We start from the raw sequence: 19,869 nt of genomic DNA on the forward strand, positions 1-19,869 counted from the left end.
TTCTTATTAGTAATATTTAATAATAATAATGTTGGTATTAAGCACTTACTATGTGCCAAGCACTGTTCTAAGCACTGGGGTAGATGCAGAGTAATCAGGTTGTCCCACAAAATAGTGGTATTTGTTAAGCGCTTACTATGTGCCAAGCACTGTTCTAAGCACTGGGGTAGCTACAAGGTAATCAGGTTGTCCAATGTGGGGCTCACAGTCTTAATCCCCATTTTACAGATGAGGGAATTGAGGCACAGAGAAGTTAAGTGCTTAGTGCTCAGGGCTTAGAACAGTGTTCAGCGCTTAGAACAGTGCTTTGCACATAGTAAGTGCTTAATAAATGCCATTATTATTATTATTCAGTGACTTGCCCAAAGTCACACAGCTGACAAGCAGTGGAGCCGGGATTAGAACCCATGACCTCTGACTCCCAAACCCGAGCTGTTTCCACTGAGCCATGCTGCTTCTCTGAAGGACTGAAAAAAACCACATGATGTCCGCTGTACCTCACACGCTGCTTCTCAGTACTGTTTCTACAGTATGTATCAACTGAAGTATTTCAGGAGCAAAACACCGTACACTTTTCCTAGTTGGTCACACCCCTGAAGTAATGGAACCGGATGGACCTGAACCATCTTTTACTTCTAATTCTTAGGTGCTTTTTTTGCAACAATTTTTTTATTTCCCCAACTCAAAACCTCCAGTCTAGGGATTGCCTTCAAAGATGAAGAAACATATCCCTAATTTTTTCATTCTTAAAGTACTAGTAACAAACACTGAAATATGCATAGCAATAGGGTGCTGATGTTGATTCATTTTTCCATTTGTGGCTTGCTGATGGTGAGAAAATACTCCTTGGTATCATGAACACCTTTTAAAGTATTTTCATGCTAAAAGAAATATTTCAAGGTTAAGAACAAAATGAGCAATTAAAGGCACATAAGACACAAATGAGTGTTAGAAGTGGGTAATAGGGTGATGCAGTCAAGATGGTGGGGATTAATTGAAGACTTTGAAGGTTGGGACAGATGTGGATTTGCAGAGGGAGGGAATTCTGTGTTTTTGTTGGAATGTGGGAATGGGAAGCTCTCAGGAATTTTTTTGAGGTGAGTGAGAAGTTCTACATGATTGTCATTTGAACTGAGCAGTTCTGTGTAGGATAGATTGAATAAAGGAGAGATTTGAGGGACTCTGCTCCAGACAAGAATTTGAACCAAAGGTGATGGTCAAAGAGTGGAGAGGAGGGGACAAATCTGGAGAATGCTGCCAAGGATTTAGAGATGACCAAATGTTCAAGAATACGGCTACCTGGGACAGAGAGAATGCTGGTGCTACAAACAGAAAACAGTTTTTACCCGTCCCCCGTCCCCCCCCCCGCCCCACAGGTGGTAGATAGCTGGAAGCTTTGCAGGCCTAAAATACCAGCGAGTCCAAGAGGGATTTCGGTAAATTCATGAGTGACAAGAGAGAAAGGTTAGGGATGTGGAGGAGAAAAGTTTAGGACATGCGATGGCTGTGAGGCAGAGCAGACATCATGTGGTTTCTTCAGTCCTTCAGAGAAGCAGCATGGCTCAGTGGAAAGAGCCCGGGCTTGGGAGTCAGAGGTCATGGGTTCTAACCCCGGCTCCACCGCTTGTCAGCTGTGTGACTTTGGGCAAGTCACTTCACTTCTCTGTGCCTTAGTTACCTCATCTGTAAAATGGGGATGAAGACTGTGAGGCCCCTGAGGGACAACCTGATCCCTTTATATCCACCCCAGCACTTAGAACAGTGCTTCGCACATAGTAAGAGCTTAACAAATGTCATCATTATTATTATTCAGTCATTCTGGTGCCACTGTCAGAGACAACACCTGGCTGGGTGGACTATTGATTCTGGAATGGCATTATTATGGTTCTTATGTTCTTTTTAGCCTGTCTACTCTCCTGCTGCACCTGACCTGCTATTCTTTATCAGCTTTTCTGTTCTCATTTGAGTGAGCTCTTCATTTTTTAATGGATAAATTTGTCCTGCTAGAGGCCTCTTTTTTTTCTTACCCTGCTAACCACACTATATTCTGTGGCAAACATTTTTCCTGGATCTCAAATATAATGGTTTTAAACAGCCTTCAGCATTGTCATCGACTCAGTTCAGCTTTTCCCCAAGCTTGGTGCTCTGTCATAGTGCTGTTATCTAAACATGTAATAGTCTTTTGTTGTTGTTGGGTTTGTTTTTTTCTTTGGCCTTCCCTTCAGCAAGAATGCTCTTGAATTGCATCGAGATCACTATTACAGAGTGTCTCTCCCCATTTGAATGAACTTTTCAAGTTAATCCAGGACATGGAAAAGTGGAGCCCTGCAGGGAGAGGTGAGCAGAAGGTGACAATTGGTTCATTTCAGATCCCTGGTTCACTATCCAGGACTAGCTAATAATAATAATGATGATGGCATTTGTTATGTGCTTACTATGTGCAAAGCACTGTTCTAAATGCTGGGATGGATACAAGGTGATTAGGTTGTCCCACGTGGAGCTCACAGTCAATCCTCATTTTACAGATGAGGTAACTGAGGCCCAGAGAAGTTAAGTGGCTTGCCTTAAGTCACACAGCTGACAAAGCGTGGAGCCGGAAGTAGAACCCATGACCTCTGACTCCCAAGCCCATGCTCTTTCCACTGAGCCACGCTGCTTCTCCAGAGCTTGGGAGTCAGATCAGTCAACTCCATTGGGTCTGGGGCAATGAAGGTTTCAGTGAACGGATTCACCTAAAGACCTCGAAAATCAACAAGAGCGGTTGATAGGAGGAGAGTTAGAAGGACCTCTCAGAAGTCCCGAGTTCAGGGGCAGCATTCTCTGCTTCCTTCCTGCATTGCTGGAAATGGAGATCATAAATCACTATGGTGTCCTGGCCTCCAGGAAGAAAAGACAGGAGAGGGAAAAATAAAGAGCAAATAGGAATGAAGCTGGCAGCCCTTAGGAAGAAGAGAGAGAGGCCTGACAATTGATTATAAGCTTCCTCTAGACTGTGGGCAGGGAATATGTCTGTTATGTTGTTGTACTTTCCCAAGCACTTTGGTGCCTTGTGCACAGTAAGAGCTCATTAAATATGATTGATTGGTGGCCTCTATCTTGCATATAGATGAATCATCAACCTGCCAGCCAGAAACCAAGCGCCTGGATCAAAAAGGTCATGGAGAGTTTGGACCGGCTCATCAGGTCCAACAGCCAGTACTCCATGCTGCTTGTACATGTGGCAGCAATTGATACTGTCTGAGCCCACTCACAATGTAGTGTGAATTCAGGACGCCCACACACTCGGAGTCTCTTTTCAACTGGAACCCATCTCATGAAGAAAAAGAAGTATATTTTGGGGAGGAGAGTGGTTCACCTGAGGAGGCTTTACACTCTTCGACAGGGATAGATCTACGAAGCCCAAAGGTAAGTGAAATTCTAATGTGGGTGACAAGGTAACTAGAAGGAAAACAAGGGAAAATTTATGGCCATTATTTTTTTCTTCTTTATGGTATTTGCTAAGCACTTACTATGTGCCAGGCACTGTATTAAGCTTTGGGAAAGATACAAGGTAATTAGGTTGGACACGGTCCCTGTCCCACATAGGGCTTGCAGTCTTAATCCCCATTTTACTGGTGAGGGAACTGAGGCACGGAAAAGTTGAGTGATTTGCCCAAGGTCACACAGCATTCAAGTGGCAGAGCTGGAATTAGAGAACCCAGGGCATTTTGACTTCTGGGCCCGTGCTCTATCCACTAGGCCACGCGTTTGAAATGTTTGCAAAGCAATGTAAGGAACATGGAAGTAAATGAGGAACTGGAGGCCTTGGATCGAGATCACCATTAGGATCCAAGTGGAGTAATATGATGAGTGCTGGGCAAGAAGGGTATTGTATCGGCAGTTCAGGAAGTGGCTCTGCATGTAGAGTGGTGTAGTACTTTATATTAAGGACTTACTATGTACAGAGTCCTGAACTACGCGTTGGTAAAGAAATGCCCAGATAAGCCATAGACATAGCCCCTGAAGGGCTCATGATTTAAGAATAAGGTGAGAGAGGGATTGGTGACAAACATATAAGGAAAGATGAAACACAAATATGACGAGAAGGTTTCAGGTTCCTCTCACTTCAGACCAACAGTCACAGGTGTCACAGCCGCACTCATGGTGGAGACCTTCCCTGTGTTCTAAAAGTTGAGGTTTTATGCTCGCTGCTGCTGTTGGAGCTCTTCTTAGGCTGGAGCAGGGGGCAGTGGGAGTTCCGGTGGCATGGGGATGGGACAGTGTCTCTCCCACACAATGGGCCCCCACATGTTGGGTGTCAACCTCTGGGCCTCAGTTTCCTCGTCTCAAAAAGAGCTTTGTACTTGAATTTGTCCTTAGGAAGCAGTGTGGCCTCGTGAAAAACAGCATGGGCCAGGGAGTCCAGGGACTTGGGTTCTAATCCTAGTTCTGCCACTTGCCTGCTGTGTAACCTTGGACAAGTCACTTATCTTACCTGGGCTGTCATTTCCTCATCCCTTCCACTTGGACTGTGAGCCAAACGAGGGACAGGGACTGTGTCCGACGTGATTATCTTGTTCCTACCCTAGCACTTATCATCCTCCTCATCATCACCACTATTATTATTGTATATTTGTAGAGCCTAGGGATCATAAGAAAAGACTCCCTCACAGTAAATTATCAGTGTTCCATAAATCAAGTCATTCAGAGCATTATCTTTTTTTTCTTTTCCTTTTGCAATTGGCTAGAGATCCAGAGATGATGAAAGAGGTCAGTCAACCAGGGAACTTGGAACAGTCCCCAGGAACTCCAGGAAAAGAGTGGATAGGTGGGGGTTGGTGGGAAGGGGAAGAGATCATTTGTTTTTTTTTACACATGGAAGCCTCAACAGAGAGTTTAGGAAAGAGATTGCTTGGGGCCAGCTGCCTAATTCCCAGCATGCTTATCAGAGCAATAGGATAATGTGGAAAAACAGAAAAGATAAAGAATAAGGGTGAGCTCCCTGAGGGTAGGAGACCATGTCTAGTAACTCTATCATACTCTACTAAGTACTTAGTTCAATGCTCTGCTCACAGTAGGCACTCAGTGGCTTGGAATCCATCAGTTCTATAGTGATCGGTTCTTGGACTATGCTATAGACTATCAATCAATCAGTGGTATTTATTGAGCGCTTACTTTGTACAGAGCACTGTGCTAAGCACTTGGGAAAATACAATGCAATAGAGTTAGCAGATGCATTACCTGCCCACAACGAGCTTACAGTCAAAGAAGCAGCACAGCCTAGTGGGTAGAGCATGGGCCTGGGAGTCAGAAGGACCTGGGTTCTAATTCCGCCTCCACCACTTGTCTGCTGTGTGACCTTGGGCAAGTCATTTCTGTTTCTAGACTGTGAGCCCACTGTTGGGTAGGGACCGTCTCTATATGTTGCCAACTTGTACTTCCCAAGCGTTAGTACAGTGCCCTGCAACAATAATCACTCAATAAATACGATTGATTGATTGATTGATTTCCCGTCTTTGTGCCTCCATTCCCTCATCTGTGAAATGGGCATTAAGACTGTGAGCCCACGTGGGACATGGACTGCATCCAACCTGATTAACTTGTATCTTCCCCAGCGCTGACTACAGTGTCTGGCACATAGTAAGCGCTTAACAAATACTATAAAAAATAGAGGGAAACAGACATTAATATAAGTAATTTATAATATATAATTTAAAGATATGTACCTAAGTGCTGTGGGGACTATCTTTATGGTATGGACAAAGGCACCAAGAGCTTTCTCATCAGATTGCAGATGTTCCTAGATTGGGTGGGTTGTTCAGAGACTAATTGGAAAAATGATCTTAAAGCAGGATGTAATAAAATAGGGACAGGCTTAAGGAAGTGCACAGGGCACTGGAGGGCTAACAGCAGAATGGAGGAAGCCTGTCTAGACAAAAATCAAAACAAAACAAACTAAAAAAATCAGGAAGGAAAAGACCTGAGGTTCAGGGTTGTTAAGAAGCTAAGAGAATTCACAGTGTAATATTGGAGACTGGTTAGAATCTGAGCATTGTCATTACTGGGTCCGACCAATAGTCCATTCAACCCAGTAAATTGTCTCTGACAATAATAATAATAACGTTGGTATTTGTTAAGTGCTTACTATGTGCCAAGCACTGTTCTAAGCACTGGGGGAGATACAAGGTAATCAGGTTGTCCCACGTAGGGCTCACAGTCTTCATCCCCATTTTACAGATGAGGTAACTGAGACTCAGAGAAGTTAAGTGACTTGCCCAAGGTTACACAGCTGACAAGTGACTGACAATAGCAATGGAATGCTTGGAGGAGCCATGGGTCGCCTGCCCTCCTTGACAAGCATTCTACTCTTTATCAATCAGTCAATTGTATTTATTGAGCACTTATTATATGCAGGCCACTGTACTAAGTGCTTGGGAGAGAAAAGTACAATAGAATTTGCCGACACGTTCCCTGATCACAACGGGCTTACAGTCTAGAGACAGGGAGACAGACATTAATATAAATAAATAAATTGCAGATATGTACATAAGTGCAGTGGGGCTGGGAGTGGGGAAGAACAAAGAGAGCAAGTCAGGGTGACAGAAGGGAGTGGGAGAAGAGGAAAGGAAGGGCTCAGAGAAGGCCTCTTGGAGAGATGTGCCTTCAGTAAAGCTTCGAAGTGTGGAGCAGGAGAGGAATTGTCTGTCAGATTTGAGAAGTTCCCTGTCCACAATGAGCTGTCCTCTGTCCTCCCCTGGTTCTCCTATTATCTCTCTGGCTGTTAATTCCCAATCTCCTTGGACACCTTCTCTGCCATCCACCCCCTAACTGTGGGGGTCACTCAAGGGTCAGTTCTGGGTCCCCTTCTATTCTCCATCTACATCCACTCCTTTGAAGAACTCATCTGCTCCCATGGCTTCAACTACCACCTCTATGTGGATGATACCCAAATATAATTATAATAATATATGGTATTTGTTAAGCGCTTACTATGTGCCGGGCACTGTTCTAAGCGCTGGAGTAGAAACAAGATAATTCGTCTGGACACAGTCCCTGTCCCACAGAGGGCTCTCAGTCTTAATCCTCATTTTACAGATGAGGGAACTGAAGCCCAGAGAAGTAAAGTGACTTTTCTGAGGTCACACAGCAGATAAGTGGCAGAGTCAGGATTAGAACCCATGACCTTTGGACTCCCAGTCTCGTGCTCTTTCCACTAGGTCATGCTGCTTCTCAGATATACATCTCCAGCTCTGATCTCATCATCAATCGTATTTATTGAGCGCTTACTATGTGCAGAGCACTGTACTAAGCGCTTAGTACTCGCTCCCTCTCTGCAGTCTCGCATTTCTTCTTGCCTTCAAGACATCTTTATTTGGTTGTCCTCCCGTCACGTCAAGCTTAACATGTCCAAAACACAACTCCTTATCTTCCCACCCAAACCCTGTCCTCCCCATGACTTTCCCTTCATCACCATCCTTCCTGTCTCACAAGCCCGTAACCTTGGCATTATCCTTGGCTCCTCTCTCTCATTCAACCCACATATTCAATCCATCACTAAATCCTGTCGGTCCCACCTTCACAGCACTGTTAAAACCTGCCCTTTTCTTTCCATCCAAGCTGATGATGCCACCTTAATACAATCACTCATTCTATCCCACCTGGATTACTGCATCAGCCTCCTTGCTGACCTCCCAGCCTTCTGCCTCTTCCCAACTCCAGCCCATACTTCATTCTGCTGCCTGGATCATTTTTCTACAAAAACATTCAGGACATGTCACCCCACTCCTCAAAAAACTCCGATGGTTGTCCATCCACCTCCACATCAAACAAAAACTCTTCACCAATGGCTTTAAAGCACCCCATCACCTTGCCCCCTCCTACCTCACCTCGCTACTCTCCTACTACGACCCAGCCTGCATGCTTCACTCCTCTAATGCATACTTTCTCACTGTGCCTCAATCTTGCCTATCTTGCCACTGACCCCTCACCCAGGTTCTACCTCTGGCCTGAAATGCCCTCCCTCCTCAAATCCAACAGACAAATTACTCTCCCCCCATTCAAAGCATTATTGAAGGCACATCTCCTCCAGGAGGCCTTCCCTAAGCCCCTCTTTTCTCTTCTCCCACTCCCTTCTGCATTGCCCTGACTTGCTCCCTTTGTTCTCCCCGCGTCCCAGCCCCACTGCACTTATGAGCATATCCGTAATTTATTTATATTAATGTCTGTCTCCCCCCCCACCCCTCCCCAAAGACTGTAAGCTTGTTGTGGGCAGGGAATGTGTCTGTTTATAGTTATTATGTACTCTCCCAAGCACTTAGTACAGTGCTCTGCACACAGTAAGCGATCAGTAAATACAATTGAATGAATGAACTTATGGTCTAGAAGGGGAGACAGATGTTAATATAAATAATATATATGTACATAAGTGATGTGGAGCTGAGGGAGGGGTGAATATATGGTGCAAATCCAAGTGAAAGGGCAGGGATGCATCCTTTAGGGATGTACCATCCAACATCCTAAACTTTTGTCTCTATTTCCTTAACTTGCCCTCTAGAAATCTGTTATGGAGTTTAGCCTCAAAAGAAGGTTAAGGATTGACCTAATAACTGTCAAATGTGTGCCTGTATATGTGTATATACCTGTACATATTTTACAGTTACATATATAATAAGTTACATATATAATTTGTTAAGTACTTACTATGTGCCAGGCACTGTAATAAGCGCTGGGATAGACACAAGATAATTGGGTTGGACACAGTCCCTGTCTCACATGGGGCTCACAGTCTTAATCCCCATTTCTCAGATGAAGTAACCAAGGCACAGAGAAGTGAAGTGACTTGCCCAAGGTTACACCGCAGACAAGTGGCAGAGCCAGGATTAGATCCCAGGTCCTAAGGGTTTTTTAAAAAGAAGGTGCAAACATGGGTGTTGTTCACATCCACCAAACACCAAAGAAGAAGAAATGGGCTTAAATAAATGCGGGAGCTATTTTAGTTGGACATAAGGATTTGACTATCTCTCCTTATGATTATAACACAGGAATGAGCTACTAGGTGAAGATATGTGGCATCTTCATCCCTGGAGAACCCTCAGTCCCGGTCTGACTAATTGTTCACCTGCCTCTAGAGAAGGGGTAAGCAAATGATCTTTCAAGGTTTCTTTCCACTGCAGTGATTTTACATTGGTGATTAGCAGATACCTGTTACATATTCCTCCATACATTCCTGATCCAAACAAATTGCAATCTGTGCCTTGCCTGCTTTTTTCTTTGCAGTGTGGTGCAAAGCTATTTTTATTTTCCATTAATTCAGTATGGATTGAATTTATTAGCAGATCAGGTGAAAACTGACTTGTGGTATCTACTATAGAGGATCGACAGGATGTTCAGTGGACACCTCCCAAGTTTCTGTAACTCTTCAATTATTTTCAAACCATCTGTTTACTTAGATTCCTTTATTCTGAAACATTCTTGGTAGGATCTTGTCTTTTTTTTCCTTTACCAGTGACTTTAGTCTGTAATACTTCCCACAAAAACTAGAGCAAAGGGATGTTGCTGGGTTAGGTCTGAATATAGCAAATTTAAAGGAAATTTCTGGTTGAAGACGCTATCAGGGCAAGCCTTACAGTAGGTGTGCCAACCCAATGTTAAGGGAGACAATGGGTGCACCATTGGAGGTACATGCAACTAACTGTTGTGGACAGGGAATGTGTCTGCCAACTCTGTTGTACTGTACTCTCCCAAGCACTTAGTACAGTGCTGGGCACAAAGTAAGCACCCAATAAATATTCTTGAGTGATTAAATAGTGTCTCCAACTCTATCTTGGGAATCCTGATGTCAGAACTTAGCCATGATTTTTGCTTTTCCATCACCTGGCCCTTTCCTCTTATGCCACTGCCACCCTGAAGCCAATGAGGAGGGAAGGGGGAGAAAAGAAAAGCCAGTAGCTGTGAAAAAGGTTTGAAGCAACCACTATTAGTGTTTTTGACCTCTACCACCCTGCATCAACAAAGCCCTAGCATTGTCTTCCTAATTTTAGCTGGCTTGTGTGTGAGAGTCAGATCATAAGGACTGTTAAGTTGCTTGTGGATCTGGGGATGGTTTTAAGCTCACTTGGTGGTGGGGTATTGACTCTCTCAGACCGTGCACCTTAGTATTAAGAATGACTGGTATTTAAGAGCTATGTACCAAGAACCTTGAGGGTGGGGATAATGTCAGCTATTGTGCTTGCCCCAGGGTGTAGTACAATGCTCAGTTCACAGTAGACACAAATACTATTGATTGATTTGATTCAACTCCACTATGATGACAAAGTTGGTTAATTTCAAACAACCTAAATCCTCCCAGGAAGTTCGTTCTGAAGAACTGACTGGCTGATTTCAGAGTTTCACTGTAAAAGTATCACGTTAGAGAGGCTTTTGAATAGTTGAATTTGTAAATAATTATGGTATTTGTTAAAAGCGCTTTTTTTGTGCCAGGCACTGTGAAGAGATCTCAAAACACACAGCATTTTCTGCAAGTAGAGCTTTGATTAGGATATTTGAATTATCTTGTTACAATCAGTGGCATTTATTGAGTGCTTACTGTGTGCAGAGGGAGCAGTGTACTAAGTGTTTGGGAGAGTACAACAGAGGTGGTAGACATGTTCCCTGCCCACAGTGAGCTTACAGTCTAGAGACAGAGACATAAATATAAATTATTGGTAAGGGTTGTGGGGCTGAGAGTGGGGTGAATATCAGGTGCCCCAAGAGTGTAGAGATCCAAGTGCATAGATGATGCAGAAGGGGAAGTCAGGGAAAAGAGGGCTTAGTCAGGGAAGGTCTCTTCATCAATCGTATTTATTGAGCGCTTACTGTGTGCAGAGCACTGTACTAAGCGCTTGGAGATGTGACCTTAATAATGCTTTAAAGGTGTAGAGAGTGGTGATCTGGTAAATATGGATGGGGAGGAAGTTTCAGGCTGGGGGCGGGCAGACATGGGAAAGGAGTAGACCAGATATAGAGATAGGCCAGATCGGGGCATAGTACGTAAGCTGGAGTGGAGTATGCGGGTTGGGCAGTAGTAGATCAGTGAGGCACGGTGGGAGCAGAGCTGATTGAGTGCTTTAAAGGCAGTGGGAAGGAGTTTGTGGGTGTGTTTGAGCAACCATTAGAGGCTCTTGAAGAGAGGGAAGAAGTAGACAGAACATGTTTTGTAGAAAAATGACCTGGGCACCAGAGTGAAGTGGGGAGAGGCAGGGGCAGGGAGGTCAGAGAGGAGGCAGATACAGTAATCAAGGTGGGAAAAGGATAAGTGCTTGGCTCAGCAGGGTAGCAATTTGGATAGAGATAAAAAGGTGGATATTAGCAATATTGTGAAGAAGGAACTGACAGAATTTGGTGACACAATATGTGGGTTGAAGGAGAGATGAGTTGAGGATAAAGCCAAGGTTATTCATTCATGCATGCATGCATGCATTCAATTGTATTTGGGCACTTACTTCATGCAAAGCACTGTACTAAGTGCTTGGGAGAGTGCATTACAACAACAGACACATTCCCTGCCCACAACAAGCTTACAGTCTTGGACAGACATGAATACAAATAGATAAAATTACAGACATGTACATAAGTGCTAGGGGGCTGGTGCAGGGGTGGCAGGGAAACAAATGGGCTTGTGAGATAGGGAGGCTGGTGGTGCTATCTATCTACAGTGAGGGGAAAGTCCCATTCATTCAGTCATATTTATTGAGCGCTTACTGTGTGTGCCAAAGCACTGTACTAAGTGCTTGGGAGACTCCAATATAACACAGACAGACACATTCCTGCTCACCACAAGCTCACAGTCTAAAGGGGGAGACAATTAGTATGGTGCTCTTCATATAGTAAGTTCTCAGTAAACACCACTGAAGATGACGATGACAATCAATCAATCAATCAATCGTATTTATTGAGCGCTTACTATGTGCAGAGCACTGTACTAAGCGCTTGGGAAGTACAAATTGGCATCACATAGAGACAGTCCCTACCCAACAGTGGGCTCACAGTCTAAAAGGGGGAGACAGAGAACAGAACCAAACATACCAACAAAATAAAATAAGTAGGATAGAAATGTACAAGTAAAATAAATAAATAAATAAATAGAGTAATAAATATGTACAACCATATATACATATATACAGGTGCTGTGGGGAAGGGAAGGAGGTAAGACGGGGGATGGAGAGGGGGACGAGGGGGAGAGGAAAGAAGGGGCTCAGTCTGGGAAGGCCTCCTGGAGGAGGTGAGCTCTCAGCAGGGCCTTGAAGGGAGGAAGAGAGCTAGCTTGGCGGATGGGCAGAGGGAGGGCATTCCAGGCCCGGGGGATGACGTGGGCCGGGGGTCGATGGCGGGACAGGCGAGAGCGAGGTACAGTGAGGAGATTAGTGGTGGAGGAGCGGAGGGTGCAGGCTGGGCAGTAGAAGGAGAGAAGGGTGGTGAGGTAGGAGGGGGCGAGGTGATGGAGAGCCTTGAAGCTCAGGGTGAGGAGTTTCTGCCTGATGCGCAGATTGATCGGTAGCCATTGGAGGTTTTTGAGGAGGGGAGTAATATGTCCAGAGCGTTTCTGGACAAAGATAATCCGGGCAGCAGCATGAAGTATGGATTGAAGTGGAGAGAGACACGAGGACGGGAGATCAGAGAGAAGGCTAGTGCAGTAGTCCAGACGGGATAGGATGAGAGCTTGAAGATGACAAGATTTTGGTGGGAAGATGAGGTGCTCTGCTTTGGACACTTTAAGTTTGCAGTGTCTGTGGGACATCCAAGTAGAGATGTCCTGAAGGCAGGAGGAAATGTGAGACTGCAGAGAAGGAGAGAGATCAGGGCTTAAGAGGGAGATTTGAGAATCATTTGCATAGAAATGGTAGTTGAAGCCATGAAAGTGAATGAGGTCTCCAAGGGGCAAATTTTGAAAAATGGGCCTCATCTATGTTTGAAGCAGACAATGAAAATAATTCATCCTTTTAAAATAGCTAAACATGTGAAAGATGTTTAATGATAATGAAGCAGAAACAGTTAAAATTTTATGCAACCAAGCTTATTTATTGAGAAATCCTAATTTTATTGCCTATTTTAGTAACATGTTTGTTCAACAAATTTTTCATAAAGCAAAGCACAACCTTTTCTTATAAATAGTATAAATTATTTTATTTACAGGAACTTGTTACAAAACAAATAGACTATATATTTCTTCTCTCTTAAATATTCAAAGTAATTTTCTATCCATGAAATTTGTTCATGTTCTAAACAGCAGCCAACACAAAGTCCAGCTGAGATGCTTTGATTATGTATACAAATGATCAAACTATTCACACATTTTTACACAGGAGATTGCTTTTAGAACCAGGCTCACAACACAGCAAAATGCTTTCAAGGCCCTACATTCACATTGACAGTATGTAGTGCTCATTTTAGAGGATCTGAAAAAATAATTTTTGCACAGAATGGAAAAATGATAATTTTCTGCTCAATGAAACTTTTAACAATGATTTTAAGCTCAACTCCTTTCCCCAGGACAGACCAAGTGAGAGACATAAGAGAGATTCCTTGGCAAGAGAACTCTTACAGGAAGACAACTGCTTTGTATGGTATATCTGTCAAATCATACAATTGTCTACAAAATTCTCAGAGGTATTTTTTGTATTAGGCTTTTGGAATACAAAATTTTTTTTTTACTTATTCTATTTTGAATTCTGAGTGAAAATGCTGGCTGAAAGGAACCCTAACCCTTGGCATTAGTGGACAACACATTACAGCTGGGACACTTTGAACAAAAGAGGCCTTATTTTAAACCACTTCCTAAAATGATCATTTTTGAACTCTTTCTCTCAAATTAAAGCAAACAAACAACAACAACAAAAAAGTTAAGGTAGAAAAAGCAAGCTCCAAAAAATTCAACTAAACATTCAAGTCTGTTAGGGAGAATCTGTCTCAACAGTCCAAGCTTAAAATTAGGTATCAGGCACTTTCAGTTTTTCCAATAATTTTCAGTCACATGACAAGCACACACACACACACACACACACACACACACACACACACAATCATCCACCCACCATAAACTTAACAAAAGACAAGCAGTGTGTCAGCTAAATGTAGTCTTCTGGGAAATCGGGCAACTAATAAAAAGCAATGCCCATTTAATTTGTACAAATCCACTCACAAGACGTTTCAAGGGACATCAACTTTCAAGAAACAGAGGTGTCCCTTAATGTAGGCAGGATCTAGTACTATTGGCTTGGCAGTGAACCACTTCAAATTATAAAAAGGTATTTAGTTTTTTTTAGTCAATAAATACTAGATTTCAATTGTACCAAAAATGGATATAAGAAAAAAGGGCCTGTGCAAAAATACATATTCAATGTACAATCAATTTTAACAAAATATGTCTTCTGAAATAGGGATATTCAATATTTATAATAGAACAAGAAATTCCAAAATAAAGATATAAAAGTAGGTTTCTGTATAATTCTTTGTTCATGGTTGCAGCAATTTTTTTTACAGGTTAAGAAAACTGCAGGAGTTGTTAAACTTCGGTTGCAAAGAATACAAAAGTAGTCACTTTTAAATTAATACCAAAATCTGTCTAGAAACAAAACAACCACTGCAAATTTGGTTTTACAAGGTGATTAAATCGAAAGGTACTTGTGCTATTGAATCTTAAATAGTCTTAACTCTTTCTAGATCTGAAAGAACTGTATGAGAAAATGAAAGCTTCAAAAACAGTTTCAATATGACAGCACTGGTCGAACAAGTGTGCATATGTGGCAGGCAGTATTCAAAAATAGGCTAAACTCCTATTTCCAATGTCTTGGAAAACCTAAAAGCAATTAACATTTGTTTTTATGAATAGCTACAATGTTTTGAAATTGCCATCAAGTAGATTTTTCAGACTATTTTCATGAATCTATCACTTAAAATCAACTCATTTTCTTATTGTCAGTCCCACTACTAAATTGAAGCCTACCCACATAAGAAGAATTGCACTTTGCAGCCAAAAACTAACAGTGATTTGGATTCAACATTACATGCCCCTTTTTCTTTTTGCTCTCTTCCAGCAATAACACTTCAATTGTCTAGCATTTCTTGCTAACCTTCTTCCTTTTATTCATTTTTCATCACTGATTGTATAGTGAAGGAATTATATTACCTCCCTTCAAAAGTTCACGTTTTACGTAAGTGTAAAACTAAAGTGTCTGCATAATATGCTATTGTCACTATTCCATAAACTCCTTATAAGCATTCTGTAGCAAATTCACATTAATAAACTGACAGAGAACTTGTTCAAAGCTTGTTGGCTTGAAGTTCCCTAACACAATTCTGAGGGAGACCCCAAAAAGATTGGGGGGGGGGGGGGGGGGGGAGTGAAGAATACATCATTAGGTTCTGGGCACCTGATAGGAGTACTTCAACAAACAGTTACTGCTCCTTTAGACTGTAAGCTCCTTGTGGGCAGGGATCAAGTCTACCAACTCTGTTGGACTTTACTTTCCCAAGCATTTAGCAAAGTGCTCTGCAACACAGAAGGCACTCAATACATACCACTGATTGATTGATTCCCAACAATACCGCATATGTAGGGCCTGGTCATTTAAACCACTTAGATTCCTAAGCATTGAATAATGACAACATTAAGCCCTTTAAGGCTTTTGTTTTGAGGCTGCCTTGAGCCAAATGTATTATACAACTTCTGAGCAAGATGGGCATTCTCAAAAATGAATGATACTCGGCTGATGATTTTTGCCACGTTTAAAAATTCCCCGCCCCCCCCCAACAATATCCTTAGAAGCAAAACACACACACACACACACACACACACACACACACACACACACACACACTCACTCACCTCTCTCAAGGCTGAATTTATGAAAACAGATTTCCAGTATAGTATTCAAATATGGAAAGTTTAGGACAGTACTGACCCTGCTGAGACTCACTCAGAAAATATTTTACATCTTTAGTGTGAGAGCCCCCTTTCTGCCTCTTCAAAATTTTATCTTAGAAAGGCAACTTAGAAAGAAAGAGGCTCTCTGGGAGGGACAAGCCAATCTCCCTTGGCATATGGATTTAATGGATCATTCTACCCTTTGAGAAATAACATTTCTTTGGAAATCTTGATATTTTTCCCCATATTAATTCTTTGCATTTGGTTATCTTTTATCAAAACTAACATTTTTATATTCCTATTAATCTGCATCTTCAAAAAATCTATAGAATGTTTTGCCTCATAAAAAGTATCCCGCCCCCACCCCCCAATACTTTATTGTCCTTTTACTGGGCATCAGTGGCTTCGAACAAACAAACTTTTAAAAGTTACAACTCCTGGCAGCTTCTTATCCCAAATTATTTGCAAATAGGCAGGACAGAGTATAGGCTGTTTTGTCTTTTTGAGTTGTGCTACCCTTTTGTATTCCATTACTGGAACACTGCAATAAAAATCCTAAAGCCTTAGTCCCTTCTGGAAAGGTTCATTCACTGTGCCCAACTCTGTGATTCCCCTAGAAGGCTTCTCAACTCATTTTGCCTAACTGCTGGTTAGTGACCTACAGAAGACATCAGTGTAAAAAATAAAATAAAATAAAAAAAATAAATCTACAACAATGTTCATCCCACCACATTCTTCTACCCCGCCATTCTATGTCAAATAGTGGCAATATGATTTTTTTTCCTGCAAGGAAAATCTCACAGAATTGTAGTAAGCAGTCCAGACCACTTTTAACACTGACAAAAGCAATTCTGTGGCTGAACTTGATCCAGTGTCTATTAAGAGATATTCACTGCTACAGACATGGGTTCAGGAAATTCTACATTAAAATAGCAGTCCAGAAGAGTTCTAGACCTGAGGACCATGGGCAGCTGGGATAAACTCAAAGGCATCGTGGAGTCCAGAGTGCCAGATAGAGGTTTTACTTGTAGTGAAAACTGTCCAGTTCTTTTCTCACTGTGGTATTTCCAGCTGCTATGGCCGTGCCTTTGGCTGCCAAAAAGAACGAGAGGAAAAGATCATTAAAACAAGGACATTGAGGCAAGAGATATCAGAGGGAACATTTGGGGGTGATAATGTGGTCCAACGCTCCTAGACTCATGGAATTCCAGATTCGAAAGCCCCTCTATCTTTCTTGGCTGAATGGCTCCTAAAGATTTTCTTCTGGGCTAAGACTGAGACCATTTTGGGTTTCTAGACCCATGAAAAAGATTACATAACTACTACTTGCTAGTTTACCTAATTCCATTGCTAGTCCAAGGGAACCTATGCACACTATGAGGTCTTAATGGTCAGAAACAATGCTAACATTGTTAAAGACCCAGGCAGGTAAGAAAAGTCATAGCCTGAGTCCCTGGAGTAATTTGGCCTTCCTGGTCATTTTTGTCCACCCTTTGGATAACTGCACCTCCCCACTCCCCCCACCCGCACCGATTTGCTACATTTAGGAGTTTCAGAGGGGAAACAGTCACAGTTCAGATTTTGAAAATACATCTTTGAACTTGTTAAAGTTCACTACACTACATTTTGCTCTTCCACACCTTATACTTCATTAATGCCTTCCTGTTCTAGTTCTTATGACTGAAAATCCCAAGCAGCATGAAGTTCAAACTCACACAGAGTTATCTGGTTCTTACTTATTTGGCCAATTGTGCCCAACTGTCTATAAACATTGTTTCTGAAATTCAAATTTCACTGGCAATACAAATGTGAGCTAGGTACAAAAAACAGTACGCAGCTTGCTACTTCCTTTGTCCTGAGACGCAGGCTCCCTTCCCACAACGTGGACTATAGCAAGTGAACACAAGACTTTCTCTGTTATCCCCTAACTCCCTTGTGATCATTTCATCATATCATGAAGGCACCCTATCCAAAACTCAAGTGCTCAATGCTCTCTCTCTTGCCTGGCAAAGACATGGATGTACCAAGAGATTAGATAATGGAAGAGGTGGAAACTGGCTAATAGGTGAGCTCCCATTCAAGGTTTAAAATGCTGTTTGGTGATTTTTCTTACTCTTTTAGGAACTGCGCCCCTGTGACCTCAAGGATTGGTCTGAAGGGTCACGTCCACTCTCTGCCCTCCCTCGGTCAAAGGGGAATAGTCCATTAGCTGGCTTGGCAGCCCCAGCAAGTGAGAATAGAAACCATTCCTGCTGGCACCACCTCCCCTGAGTTCATGCTTCTAAAGCTGTGGGGCTGCTTCTTGCTGGGTCCCCAGGGAAGACATGCACTCTGGGGAGATGACGGAGGTGGTAACAGCGATGAGTCCTTTCCATTCTCGCCTGCTTCTACTTCCTGCGGCTCAGCAGAGACAGATGTTGCTGCTGGCACCACCAATCTCCGGGGCACTTGGGCTGCTGGTTGAACACCTATGCTAGTTGAAAGATCATCTCTTTGCCTCCTCTTTAACCATCTATTTTAACTGGAGACCTTTAACACTGAGAAAAAGGTCATGCACTTCAACACAACTAGATATTGATTAGGGTATGAAGGTAATATTAATCATTGTGGTATCTGTTAAGCGCCTACTGCCAAGCACTGAGGTAGATCCAATACAGATACAGTCCCTGATCCACATGGGGCTTGCAGTTTAAGGGAGAGGAATACCACATATTGACTCTCCATTGTACACACGAGGAAACTGAGGCACAGAGAAGTTAAGTGACTTGTCCAAGGTCACACAGCAAGTAAATGGCGGGGTCAGATAGAACCCAAGTCTCCTGACTCCCAGTCCCATGCTCTTTCCACTAAGCCGTGCTGATGCCTAAGTAGAAGAAGGTACTTGAAGAAAGTACTTGGAAAGGTCCCAGTATTAAATCACAGCTCTGGGAAACATAGGTACCAATTTTTCATTTTGAGTGAGGAGGAGAAAAGGGGACAGGGATTTTTTTGGGGGGGTGGGGGAGTGAGAGAAAGAGAGATATAAGACCTGAGAAGGGACCGGTTTCAAAGGGTTACCAGGCCAGAAAGCCACTATGTTAGGTCTTACAGCTGTGATGGAAAACTCAGGTCTTGTAGGAGACCTGGGATGACCCAGGCTGGGAGTTCAGCTCAAAAAGCTGTGTGGGCCACACATCCCTCACGAGTGAGCAATTTATGCTGTGCTGGGAATTGCTGGTAAAATCCCCAGTTATGAGTAGAGGAATCCTGATGATTGGAATGGGAAGAGGAGAGAAAAATGCCAGAAAGTCAGGGAAAAGGAGGCTAAAGAAATAATTACAGCAGAAAAGGGTACAGCCACTGGCAGTAGGTGTGGAAAGACAAAGACACTGAACAATGGATATGATTATCCTGAATAAGAAAACACACATCCATTTAATCATTGCTATTCATTCTGTTAAATTGGGCCTCAAAGTACTTTGATATTGCCCTAATTTAAGCATGCTTTCAAATCTTTAATTGCATCTGGCTCAATTCTACCTTTTGCCCACACTAAAACCATTCCAAATTGTGAGGGCAAGACTGAGAATCTAAATTTTTAAGGTCATATGAAAGCTTGGCCCAGGAAAACATTTCAAAAAAGCTTCACTGGAATGAATCACTTCAAAAATTTTGATTTGCCATTGTTGCACTTTCAACATTCCAACCGACTGCCCTCAGTTCTGCCAAAACACGTTTTCCCTATCAGTTTTAAAAAGCTAGGCCCCGATGGAAAAATGAGGGACATTCTTCTGACACCGCGAGCCTGTTTTGATACAGCATGCTGCAGTGTGGGAAGACATGGTCATGCACATTTGTGTGGCATTAGAGATGGGAATTACTACCATGGGTACTGTCCTTAACACAGGTTCTGCGAGAATGCAAACCTTCATGATAAATAGAACTGAGTGCTCTCGGCATCCCCGTCTTTCAATAGTTTCAAGGAGTTTTCTCATCCCAAAGAAGTAGCT

General features: G+C 42.7%; 1 protein-coding gene across 1 annotated transcript in view; it reads right to left on the reverse strand.

Moving 5' to 3' along the window:
• Positions 1-16,878: 16,878 nt before the first annotated feature.
• Positions 16,879-19,869, reverse strand: part of ATXN7 (ataxin 7) — a 123,157-nt gene continuing 120,166 nt past the window's right edge. The window contains 1 exon segment of the mRNA XM_038740426.1: positions 16,879-16,972. Coding sequence (XP_038596354.1) covers positions 16,955-16,972 — 18 coding nt within the window. The 3' untranslated portion in view covers positions 16,879-16,954.

Source organism: Tachyglossus aculeatus, chromosome X1 (genome assembly GCF_015852505.1).
Source record: "Tachyglossus aculeatus isolate mTacAcu1 chromosome X1, mTacAcu1.pri, whole genome shotgun sequence".
Lineage (NCBI taxonomy): Eukaryota > Metazoa > Chordata > Mammalia > Monotremata > Tachyglossidae > Tachyglossus > Tachyglossus aculeatus.